Raw genomic sequence first — 13,214 nt, forward strand, 5'->3', positions numbered from 1 at the left:
TTTTTTTTTTGCTTTGTTTGTTTGTTTGTTTTGCTTTTCTGAGAAGAAAATCAGCTGGTGGGAGAGTTTACATACCTGTAATCCCAACACTCTGGAGGCTGAGGCAGGAGAATCACCACAAGTTCCAGAAAAGCCAGAGGCTGTCTCTAACTAGATAAAAACAAAAACATGGGCTTGTTTCATGAAAAACAACCTTAATTATTTTTTTTCTTCATTGGCCCAGATACGCAGTTCTGGATCTCTGTGTGAAATATCGAGGTTTTGTTGGAAACAGATAGCTGACCAAGCCATGTTTCCCTAGGCTGTGCCCCTAGCACTGCTCTGTAGCCCTGGTCTCCGGCAGGAAGTCCTTGCCAAGCACAAAGTGCTTGCGTTCCAAGCTATTTAATGACACAAACGACCTTTCCAGAAACTGAGCTCGAGCTCTTCAAGCTCCCTCAATGAGGAAAGGCATTAGGGTCAGACAGCTTCCTCCACTCTCTTGGTCGTTCATGGAATGAGCTTGTCAGTTTGGTTTGAAATGTAATCCTGACGTGATGTGTGCTTTTGTGGATGTTTCTTTCTTTAAGTGAGCCTTGTAAGACTTCATTCATGAGACTGTCCATTCCTGACCTTCTTTGAGTGACATAAAAAGAACCTTCTGTTATTTATCTTATTTCTTTGTCTTTAGTCTACCGGGAATGAAAATGGGGGAATATTTAAACACTTAAAATTTAGGGCTCCTTGGGGTATTTTAAAAAAACCCACAAAGTTAAAACCTCACGCATATTTTACCTCTGTATAAATGAGCACTTTCTAACAATGTTTCCTTTTGAATGTCTGAAAAGGTATGCAGAGTCAGAAGGGCCCAGGATTGGAAGCCACTCTGGGCCTAGCAGGTAACTCCCAGAGAAGCTGGTGCTGACTCAGCTTCAGCATCTCTGAATGAACCACCTAGAAACATGCACAGTCGTGGACAATCAATGTGTCCAACTCCCACATCCTATGGCATCACAGTCTCAGGCAGTCAATGTGTCCAACTCCCATATCCTATAGTATTACAGCTTCAGTCTGTTCTGAGTATGTAACTATATTCACCAAGACACTAGTAAAATCCTTCCATGATATTGCTTCATCACTTTTTATAAGGACTAGACACAGTTGTCAACAAGACTCATATGCCTCCCTATGACTTGCAGTAGGTCTTACTAAAATACAGGTAAAGCACTAAGATATAGTGTATCACATATGTAGTCTTTTTCTGGGATTGCATTCTTTTAAATAAGCAAAAAATAGCTTGCCTCTATTTTGCAGTTTTAAAAAAAAAGGCTTAGGAACAGATTACAATGAGCAGGAAGTAATGATCAAGACTACTGTGGTAGAATCCCTTCATGGTCGAATACAGTGTGTGTGCCCCAATACTGTACTCCTGGGAAATGGGGACATGAAAGACCCTTGGAAATCCAGTGTCTCTAGCCTGCAAATGTAGCAATATAAATTAGCTTTTTATAAAGGCTATTTTAAATTCATACTTAAAAGTATAGAATTGGGACTTGAGAGATGGCCCAACTGTTAAGAATGCCTTCTGCTGTTTCCAAGAACCCAACTTCAGTTCCCAGCACCCATGTCAGGCAGCTCATAAATGCCTGTCATTCCAGCTTCAGGAGATCTGATGCCCCCTTCTGGCCTCTGTGGGTACCTGCATGTGCATGGCATATACTCTCACAGACTCACATACACCAGTAAAATTTTTTTAAAGATAGTTTTAAAAGCATGTTTTTTGTAAAGGCACAGCTTAGCTTTTACAGGCTCAGCATATTTAGGAACTGTCCCGCAAACCCTCCTCTAAACTTCCCAGTGATGTTAAATGATCATGGACCTCCATCCTGCCCTGAGTCCCACGTAACTAGTAGTCATTCTTACTCTCTGATTGTAGTTTATTTTGCCTGGCTTTCAACAGCCTCTCAATGGATTTACATAATATCTACTCATCAGTTGCTTCCCTTATTCAATACTGCTGTTTACAAACATTAATTTTATTATATATCAGCTTCTTAATCTTCATGCTACATGTATATTGTGTGGAAACGCAGTAAGTAGGGTGCTGGCTGTCCTTTAAGCTGTTTCCTGCATGGTCTCTGTGGTCATACTCTTTCTTGTGGCTGTGACCTTACCCTCTCTGAGGAGTGGATGGAGTTGGAGTGGGAGGAGGAGAGGGAGTAGGAACTGGGATTAGTATGTAAAATAAGAAAAGATTGTTCTTAAAAAAATAATTAAAAATAAAAAAATAATTTTACTGCCTTTGAAACAATAATGCCAAATATTTTGTTACATCAACAAGAGAATATAATACAGTTGCCCTTTTGTAGGTCCTAGGAAAATGGGGTCAGGAGCACGGGGTAGAAGAAATTTTTACCTTGTGGTAGACAAGAAGCAGAGAGAAAGAAACCATAAGTGGGCCTAGGCAAAACACTTCCAAGGACCATCTTTGTGACTCATTTTCTCCAGGTAGACCTGTCTTCTTAAGTTACTAGAGCCTCCTACGCAGCACCGTGGGTTGAGGTGAAGAGTCTGACACACACGTCTTCTGTGGGGGACACATATTCAAACCAGAACAATGTTTAAACAGAAACTTACTTGACTGAACATTTCTAGAAGTTTAATCATTTCATTATTATGAGTAATAAATCCGTGTTCCTCCTGAGGGTCTAAAAGCACAAAACCAAGTTAGGAGGCCATTGCAGTCAGCCAGCTGTGAGACGGGGAAACCTCAGTCAAGGTTGGAGCCCAGAGAAGAGAATGGAGACAGAAGCAAGAGATAAAACCAGGGGGACATGGTATTAGATATGGCAAGAGAGAGTCGGAGAGCCCTTCCTCCTTTTCAGGTTAGATCAAAGGTTCTCAGTCTGTGGGACGCAACCCCCTTTTATAGAGCTCGCCTAAGACCAGCAGGAAAACACAGTTATTTGCATTGCGATTTATACCAGTAGCCAAATTATAGTTATGAAGTAGCAATGAAAGTGATTTTATGCTTGGGGGGGCAGCACAATGTAAAGAACTGTATTAAAGGGCCACAGCATTAGGAAGGATGATAACCACTGGAATAGATAATCAGGATTCTATTTGTGACTGTGAGGTTGGTTTTCGATGTCTGTAACTGTAAGTGAGGAATTGGTGTACTCTGCCGTGACTGGCAAATATCAGAGTTGAGCTGATATTTGTCTGGACCCAAAAGCTGCTTTTAGAAATCAAACAGGAGTCTAGTCTCTGCATTTTAAAGTAACCACTTGAGTTGATCTCCAAGGGTGTGTTTCCTAAGGTGAGGGGAGGGATTGGTTAAAGTAAGGCCTCTCATTGGCCAGCCTTGTTTTCTAGACGTCCTGGCCTCTGTCATTTCTTATAGTGTGTCTTAGGATGCTTCAAATAGATTTGTGACCATCAATTCCCCCACAGTTTTTTTTTCTCCTGCCCTTCTCTCTGTTTCTTCTATTGGCATGGAAGTCAGACTATACAAAGACATTGGTTTTGCTCTTTTTCTGGCTCGCCCATTTCCCAGAACTAAATTACTATCCATAACACATAAGGACCATATTCTCCAGACCCGTGGACACTGCCAGACCTCAGTGGACCTTTTTAGAAAGGTTCTACAATATCCTATTGTATTGTCTGGGTGCTCTCCAAATCCAGTTTTTAATTTCCTATTGGCTAAATTTTATTTTTTTTCTTCAGGACTCTGCTCATCTCCTGCTCACTGCTGGCTTTCCTCTATGCTCTGAGAAATACCTTAATCTCCCCTGGGCCAGCAGCCATGCCATTTTAAAATTCCTTTGGGCAGAAATTCTGCTAACGTCTTTCAGTTCCACTTCTTGGCTGGGGTTTCCTGTCTTCTGGTCAACCTCTACTCCTTTCAAGAAAGAGTGTGAGGCCTGAGATTCTCCTGCACAGAAGCCCTATGTCCCTTCTAACACAAGGCCCTTTTAAGTAACCATTTCCTTAAAATCCTGGCCCCAAATATATCAATTACAGGTGATCAGGAAGCTCTCAGCTGAAATAGTAGGTCATTTTCCTCAATGAAAAGATGGAAGGACATCCATTCTAGCTATCAGCTTGGGTCTTCCTGAGACCAGCACACCAAGGGAGCCTGGTATGTGTTTTTCCAGGAGTCTTTTCAATAAACATCTTTGGAGCCTACAGTGCCCTGGTTTCTAGGTTTCAGTATGATGGTATTTCTTGTGTTAAGACCTGTTTAAGGACAGGAGGTCCTTCCAAACTGCAAGTCAGCAAGCAATGCAAGTGAGTGGCAGACAATGTGGCCTGATGTGCATCTTGGCAGTGAACCTGCTCTCTTACACTTTTGTTAGCCTCAGAGTGTGGTTCACCCATTGCCCAGGAGTCCCGTTTTATAAGCATCCCTGTAAGAGGCAAGCCCGCATGCTGAACAGAGCCTTCAGGATGGAGTTAGAAGGTGATCCTCAACAAGGACCAGTCTTTTGCCATCTCCACTACTTACAGTTTTTGTCACTTGACAGAAATCACTTCCTTCTCCATGCCTCAGTTTTCTGAGTCTTAAAATAAGGAGGCCACGCTAGATAAAGCTGAAATCTCCTCGAAGTCAGGACACACAATGTGATTCACGCAGTAACACCCTGATAGCATGAAGGGTTCTCATTCCCAACACTGCAGCCACTACGGTGAGTTTGTAAATGGCCACATACCACAAATGGTACTCCCATTGCTACCATCGCCCTCACTAGACTATCCTAGAGGCAGAAGGGTGGCTCATTTCTGTGACTTTCCCCTAGAAGGTGGAGATGTCTCCCTTGGAAGTAGAAAGGAAAAAAAAATCTACAAAGCACAGATGTTAAGAGCCTGAGTAAACAGCTTTCTTCTTCATAATTGAGAACAAAGCAAAACTGAAGAATTTGTCTATTAAAAAAAAAAAAAAGACCAAACCACTTTCCCAATGAAATAAACATAAACACACCTTTCTTGTCACACAGGCAAGCTTTTCTGAATGTGGCTCCTAGCGGGACCATTTGTGTTTGTTATGAATTTAATTGTCAAGTTCTTTGAGGAGAGTATTAATTTTTTGATCGGCATATAAGCTGCCTGGCCCATTCTCTTTCAGAAAGTCATGTATCCTTCATGCTTTTTATTTTCTCCTAATTTTACTGTTTGCTTTACCAAGGCAAGAAGATGAAGACTAGGTGACTTTTATTAACCTCTATTTGGGAATGAAAGGAAAGTTGAGGTTCTGTTTTACCACATAGATTTTGAAGAACTTTTGTCAGGTTAAGAAAATATATCGACTGAAAAGCTTATAGACACGCAAAACAGGTCAACAGTGGAGACCTTAGAGGTGTGGACTTGACAACCACTCACACAGTTGCAACTTCCAACACCAGCTGATGGCAGCTCTAGGCAGCCTGCGCTGTGTTCCATTTACTATTCTAATATTTAGAGGTGTCTTTTTGGCATAGAGGAGTCAGTTCAGTGGCTTTGTAGGTGGTATTGTTTCTTAATTTACATTGACACATCAATATTTACCTGTACTTTTCCCAGTAAAAGTTAAGAGGAGCAGTAAAAGTTAAGAATTAGTAGTTCTTTTATGATAATATGCTTAATATGTGTGTGTTGATGGCTGAGCAATTACTAAACAATCAATGCCAGTAGATTTATAGCTTTGGGGTAGTATTACTAGTGATAATTCCTAGCGTGGCCCTTACCAGACACATAAGGAAAATTGCTATAGAAATTTTGACATTAAGCAAAGAAAATATGATATTTTGATGACTCAAAAAATTGGTTTCAAGTTCCAAATTCAATTCTAGCAAAAACAGAATGATCTTCATCTATCCAGACAGATAATGAGAAATAGACCTGAAATCTCACATCATCAAAGAAAGTGAAATATTTTTTTGTAGGCCATTAAAGAACTGAAACAAAGGACTGGGGATCTAGCTCAGAGGGAGAGCTTTGCCTGGCCCTTCTCAGGAGTGAAACCAGTGCTGTGCTTCAGTTAAGCTATTACCTCACCTCACTGTTGAGAACAAGAAACTGCAGAGTTGCACTATATCACTTTTATAAAATATTAATTGTTGAACAGCTAGTCTCCAGCAGGCACTCCACATTCCTTTTCCCTATTCATTCCAGTCCAAACTATTACTCATTTAAACTTGCTTGGTGAATCATTGTTACAGTAAACTGAGTCTGCAAGACGCCCAGTAATTCATAGCCAGCGGGGGGGGGGGGCTTCTTCACCTTCAGGCCAGTTATGCAGTTCCTGTGCTGGTGAACAGTCATAGGAGACCATCATCAGAAGCAATTGCATGAAATTAATAAGAAGGAAGCAAGATATCTAATTTTAAGAATCTGGACTGAGAAGCCAATAGATTTCAAGTAGCCAAATTCCCTATTTCCCTCTCATTTTAGTAGGGAAGTCAGTGGCTTCAAGCCTAATACAGGCATAGAAAAATGAGAAACGGCTTGATGCCCATCTCTGGAGTTCTTGAGGGAGGTGTCACGACGGAAGTGCCCCTTAGGCTAGCTCCGAAAGGGTCAGCATGAGTTCCTAAGCAAATGTAGGAGTGGAAATGTCAGTAAAGCAAGGAATTTATATGATTTCAAGCTCAGTGAGACTTTCTTCGAGTTCCCCCATGGGGCTGAAGTTCAGTTGAGAAGGCTGTCTGGGAACTGCGAGCACACATGTAGCCAGAAGCCAGATGACGGAAGCCTTGTGCTCCAGTCAAGGAGAGAGGGTGAACATTTTGAGCATGGATGGGCTTGCATTTTGCAAAGAGCACACAGGCAGCAGCAGTTAGGCGGAGCGCGTTTACAGTGGTTCTCAACCTTTGGGTCACAACCCCTTTGGCAAACTTCTACCTCAAAAAAAAAAAATTTACATTATGATTCAAAACAGTAGCAGCATTACAGTCATGAAGCAGCAATGAAATAGAGTTGTATGGCTGGGGGTCACCACAACATGAAAAACTGTATTCAAGGATCGCAGCGTTAGGAAGGTTGAGAGCTGCCGGGTTAGAGGGAGGGACAAGACCGGAGACGGGAAGGCAGCTGGAGTGTAAGGAGTATGCAGAGGATAAGAAATAGGGTAGGGCTGAAGGGAGTTTCAGAAGGGGAGAGATGGCATTAAGATTTCTGGCATGAAGTTTCGTGGATGCTCACCTTACTAGACCTGGATGGAGGTGGGTGGTCCTTGGACTTCCCACAGGGCAGGGAACCCTGATTGCTCTTTGGGCTGAAGAGGGAGGGGGAATTGATTGGGGGAGGGAGAGGGAAAGGGGAGGCGGCGGTGGGGAAGAGACAGAAATCTTTAATAAATAAATAAAAATAAATAAAAAAGAAAAAATAAAAATGGGGTAAAGATTTAAACAATAAAAAAAGATTTCTGGCATGAGTGTCTGGGTGGGATTGCTGCTGAAGGGTGCTTGGGAGGCACGGAGCTGTGTGAGGAGGGCACTGATAGCAAGTTCATTTGTCACTGGCGTGTCTATTTGGTCTAAGATAAATGTTTCAACAGGACGGAACTCAAGCACCGAGAGAGACTGGGAATCCATCAGCATGTAAATGGTAACTGGAGACTTGCTGAACTTACAACCCCCAAAAGCCTGCGGTGCGAAGAACAACATAATCTCTTTGACAGATGCCCACTTCAGGAAGTCCAGAGTTAGCGGTGGCCAGTGTTAAGTGAGTCAGTGTCAGGAAAGAATTCCTCCTCAAGGTTGCAATCAGTAAACCAGCTGTAATCTCAGCTGTGTGGGGAGTTCAGATCAGTCCAACCAATGCGCTGCAGTAGATGCCATGAGAAAGATTTAGATGTGAAATCTTGGTACTGAGCTTTCTATTCAAGTTCAGATGGAAAGGAAGAATGGAATGAGAGAGAATGCTCACCCATTATCAGGTAGAGGTTTTAAGGTCTCTTTTTAAATACAACTGTAAGCTTGATCAAGATTATGGCAGAAAATCAAATGAAAATAGATAAGAATAAGAAGTGTACTTGGGGGAAGGATTGTGGTTGAAGATGAAACCTTTGACCCCAAGGACTCTGGTCTTTGGAGCTTAGCGTCTAGGAGGGTAGACGGGGAAGCCTAGCATGCAGTAGATCCCGGTATAAGGGGTGCCTCTTTGCAGCATCTGTGTTTCAGAGGGACAAAGTTCAGGAGATTGTAGGTCCCTGAGTGCATTCAGACCATCCTCTTGCTTTTACTCCTTAAACAATACAGTACAACAACTGTTTGTATAGAATGTACAATACATTGGGTGTCACAGGGAGTCTGTGGGATGAGCTGGGCATGGTAGCTCATTGGTAGAGTACCTGGCTGACCTTCATGAGGTCCGGGAATCTATTGCAACACTAAATAAAAGAGAAGGTCTTAAAAATATGGGGGTGGGGTGGGGTAGAGGGATGGCACACTGGTTGAGAGCTCTTGCTCTGCAAATGATCAGGGTTTGATTCCTAACATCTTCATGGTGACTCATAACCACTGGTAACTCCATTTCCAAGGGGAACCAACACCTTCTTCTGGCATCTATGGCCACCAGGCCCACTTGTGGTACACATACATCCATGTAGGCAAAATACCCATGCACATAAAAGTAAATAAATCTAAACAATTAAATTTAAGTATATGAGAGGATGTGTGGATATGTGTAGGTTATTTGCAAATACAATGCTAGTTTCTATAGAGGAAGTGGGCATCCTTGGGTTTGGAAACTAATTGCTCACATATGCTGAAAAGTGGCTGTGTCAGGAAATAAGGCGGGGAGTGTAGACAACGCTAACAAAACATTTTGCATTTATGCCAGAGAAAAGTAGCAGATGGAGGTGAGATCAAGAGAAAGATTTTCCAAACTATGTTAACACTTCAAAGGCAGTGAGGGGAGGAGCAGGGAGGAGAATAATTGAAGATGCTGGAGAAGGATACAGAGGTGGACCAGTGTGAGCACAGACCAGTCGGGATGGGAAGGACCCAGCTTTGAAAGTAGAAGGGACGGCTTTCATAGAATTGAGAAAAAGAAAGGAAACTTTGTTTTAATAACTTACATATTTCAATCAAAATATGAGATAGTCTGACTTTACTCTTGATAATATCAGTGTCTGACAATTTGGAAAGGAAATAAGAAAATTTGTTGGATAAATCTTCTTTGTCTTCTATCACACATCTTACAACTTAATTTTACGAGCTTTAGAACTGAAATGGTCAATCTTACTAATGTCAACTCCTCCAAAACTAAATCCTGGGTTGTGGTGCTTAACTTCTCACATTTCCTTTGTTATTTGTACCTGATAGGCTGATTTACTGTGAAAATAAATTCTTTTTCATGTATATTTCTTAATTGTTTCTCCAAAACCCTGTATTTGGAGGACTGTTGTGTTCTGAGGTGGAAAGAGCAGAAAGCTTGGTAGCTGGAAGCATGCATGGTAACTAATGAAAAGTGGGTAGGGAAGGACCGTGGAGATGGTCTCTAGAAAGATAAAGAGGGACTCTAGCTAGAAGTCTGTTGTAAATATGTCATTTATAGGAACATGTTAATTATTGTGATGTAGGTAATCCTGTGGGGTAACTGGTATTTGGGATCTTGAGTAGCTGTAACCTAGTGACACATAGGTTTTCCCATGAATAACAGGGCAGGCTGGCTCATCAGATTCTCCCTCAATCATAGCTCTCTGCAGGGCTATGTAAACCATTGTTTTCTCCCTCCTACAACTCCACAGTTAGAGCTATCGTTAGCATTTACTGTATCCCCCCCCCAAGTGGCCATGAAAAGTGCATTGAGGGGGGCTGGAGAGATGGTTTGGTTGTTAAGAGCACAGGCTGCTCTTTCAGAAGATCCAAGTTTGATTCCCAGCACCCACATGGTGGCTCACAATCACATGCAACTCCAGGTTCAGGGAACTTGATGTCGTCTTCTAGCCTGCATAGGCACTGCATCCACATGGTACACAGACACCCAGGCAGAAACTCTTATACATGTGAAAGTAAAGAAGCATCTTTTCAAAAACTGTATTGAGATTCCATGTTCCCAAGTCAGAAAGGCCGTGCATGGTCAAGAAAACAAGTACCGAATAACAGGAAGAATACAAAGGGTGAAGGATGAAGATTCTTTCTACAGTGCCAGGGAGAATATAAGCTAGTCCAGCTGCTGTGAAATCCATGTGGAGATTCCTCAAAAATAGAACTATATGACCCAGATATAATGATTCCTTGTATACCCAAAGGGTCCTAAGTCAACACATGACATATTTGGACATCCATATTTATTGCAGCACAAGTCACAATGGCCAAGTCATGCAACCAGCCTGGATGTCCATCAGCAAATGAATGGCAGAAAATATGGTGTATATACTCAATAGAGTTTTGTTCGGTCATAAAAAGAAAGAGATTATGTCGTTTTCATAAGCAGGTGGAGCTGGAGATTGTCATGGTACCTAAAATAAGCCAGATTCAGAAAAAAATGCCATTCTCTCGTAGGCAGAATCTATATGTTTTTAAGTAGAAGAACTGGAGATAGACAAGGATACTTGAGAAAGGGTCGTGGGAGGGTGGATAAGAGTATGATACGCATTGTTAGCAGGAGGCCCATTCTTTCCCATAATGATGATATGGCACCCAAAAAGAAAGAAGTTCCTAGCGGCGACAGCACTTTCCCCTGTAGGAAAATAAAGCTGTCTCTGGAAATAAAGACTCCAAAACATTTAGGAAATACTGACCATGGCTAATCGTGGCAGTCATTTCAGCGAGAAAATATTTCCTGAGGACAAGTCAAAGTTTTCTCATAGACCCCAGTAGTTTAGCTACTAACCCATTTTCATCAAAACATTTTATTAACATGTACGATGTTTTTAAGGTTCTTTCTGTGTGGACATGATCTTCCTGTTAATCATGATATAAGGAAAGAGCGCCTTTCCTTATCCGTTCCACGCCTGGCATTTGTCGGTCTGAGTTTATTTCCTGTCTGATGTCCCGTGTCTCTTTTGCAGATATTGATGAATGTGTGAACAACACTGTGTGTGACAGCCATGGGTTCTGTGACAACACAGCTGGTTCTTTCCGCTGCCTCTGTTATCAGGGCTTTCAGGCCCCACAGGATGGGCAAGGGTGTGTGGGTGAGTTTTCGGTTTTCATTCTGTTTCCTCCCCTCATTGTGTTCCATGTATCTTTTCCAGCAGAAATGAACATCATCACCATGAGGCGAATTCAAGCAGGAAACTTTTCACTGTGGTTTGATTTTTTAATCATAGGATTTGAGACTGTGAAAATTGTATGTGCTTTGGCCTCTGAAGGGGACGGGGACATCAAGAGAGAAGTGTGAGTTATTTGGGGCCATTTTAAAGGACAGCTGTTTAAACCTATCCGAGTGTGAATCTGAGTAGTCTCTTGTCCCCAGGTAATGAAGTCTGCCGTGGGGTACAGCTTGCCCATCTTTGGCACACACCTCATTAAGCAGCGCATTTAAGGAATGTACTGGCACAAGCTTCTGTTTCCGGGAATGACACCAGCACAATAATGCTTCCGACTGTGCAACTGCTATGGGACAAACAGGGCCGGGAAAGCTCCCATGCTGTAAGATGTCCCAGAATGTAGTCCAACACAGACTCATAGAGGAGAGCTCATAGCTCAAATTTCATATTCTGATCAGCTGTGATTTGTGTGAACTTGTTATGAAACACGCTTTCTGTTAAAGCAGTTTCGTAGGGAAAGGAGAGAGGGGGAAGTTACAGAATCTCCAGCTTCACACATTGATGTGGGCTTCCCCTCAGTTATGCTGTGAATACCATTGGTTAATAAAGAAGCTGTTTTGGGCCTATAGCAGGGCAGAATATAGCCAGACCAGAAAAGATATATAGAGAAAGTAGGCAGAGTCAGAGAGAAGCCATGTAGCTGCCACAGGAGACAAACACCAGACGCCAGATAGAACCTTACCAGTAGGCCACAATCATATGGCAATACACAGATGTATAGAAATAGGTTAATTTAAAATATAAGCGCTAGCCAATAAGTGTGAACTAATAGGGCAAGTAGTGTTTTAATAATACAGTTTTCTGTGTGATTATTTTGGGTCTGGGCAGCCTGGAAACGAAAGAGTGGCCTCTGCCAAAAACACATTATGCAACTTTTTCTTTATTCTTCTGAATAGAGAGAAGAGCTGTGTTTGCCACAAGGCAGGTGCCCTTTAAAGCAAAAGCAATGACTAACTTGCTCTGGCATTTGCCAGTCAAGCACTAGTTCATTTACTATCCAGATTCAACCTGGATGGCAAAGCCTGTTCAGAAGCTTGAACTGTAACTGATTTTCTGGTATTCATGATGGAAAGTCAGTTAATCCCTAATTACAGAAAAATAGTCAGGAATCAGCCATGTAGTTTTCACAAATTCACATACACAATGCCAAATCAAAAACTACATATCACTGTTAAAGAATTACACAGAAGTATAACTGCTCAACAATACAGCTAAGAGCATCCTATGAGACTATCTTGAGTGGATGTAGATGGGCTGGTAGTGCAGGCCTGTCTTCCTAGCTGTTCTGGAGGACGAAGCCCGAGGATTTCAAGTAAATTGAAGGCCAGCTTCGGTAACAACAATACCATGTTTCAAAATCAAAATTTAACTAAGAAATATAATTTAGCAGTGGAACACGTACCTAAAATATAAGAGAACTGTGTATGCCCAGTCCCCAGTACCAGTAAAATAATAATGGAGTTTGTTTATGTTTTGACTCACAGGCCTTGATGTGAGTCTTAGTTTCCTAGCTCCACACTTTCCTAGCTCCACACAGCATTCCTGTGCCCATGACATTAGGCTGCTTGTGGTTGAACACACCACTGGTCACTTGTTGCCCATCACTTGCTCCTTCCGCGGTAGTTAATCTCCCCTGGGCATAACATTTGACCTATTGCAAGTGCTCTGTATGTGCTGTTTCTTGTTCATACTGGAATATCAGTTGCTGACTCCCCAAAGCCCCTGCTTACCATTCATTCTGAAAGGACAAATATGTATGCCTGAACCATATTGATTTTCCAGTCTGGCACATGGAACACCCCCCTTACAGAATGGATGTTGGCTGCTATTTTGATAAGCTCAATAAATATCATTTTCTTGGTTTTTTTTTAAATCATTGTTTAAGAGATATTAACTAGGGACTAGTTAAATGCATTGGCTGCTCTTACGCAAGACATGGGCTCAGTTCCAGCACCAATATGGTGGTTCACAACCA

At 42.0% G+C, this 13,214-nt stretch overlaps 1 protein-coding gene across 4 annotated transcripts in view; it reads left to right on the plus strand.

The window, feature by feature from the left end:
- The window catches only part of Ltbp1 (latent transforming growth factor beta binding protein 1), a 374,464-nt gene that overhangs the window by 321,675 nt on the left and 39,575 nt on the right, over positions 1 to 13,214 (plus strand). For all 4 annotated transcript variants that reach the window (XM_050162976.1, XM_050162975.1, XM_050162977.1 and 1 more), the window contains one exon: positions 10,979 to 11,104. In XM_050162976.1, coding sequence (XP_050018933.1) covers positions 10,979 to 11,104 — 126 coding nt within the window. The remainder of the gene's footprint in view (positions 1 to 10,978; positions 11,105 to 13,214) is intronic.

The sequence above is a fragment of the Alexandromys fortis genome, unplaced genomic scaffold (assembly GCF_014885135.2).
Source record: "Alexandromys fortis isolate MF-2015 unplaced genomic scaffold, M_Fortis_MF-2015_v1.1 scaffold_148, whole genome shotgun sequence".
Lineage (NCBI taxonomy): Eukaryota > Metazoa > Chordata > Mammalia > Rodentia > Cricetidae > Alexandromys > Alexandromys fortis.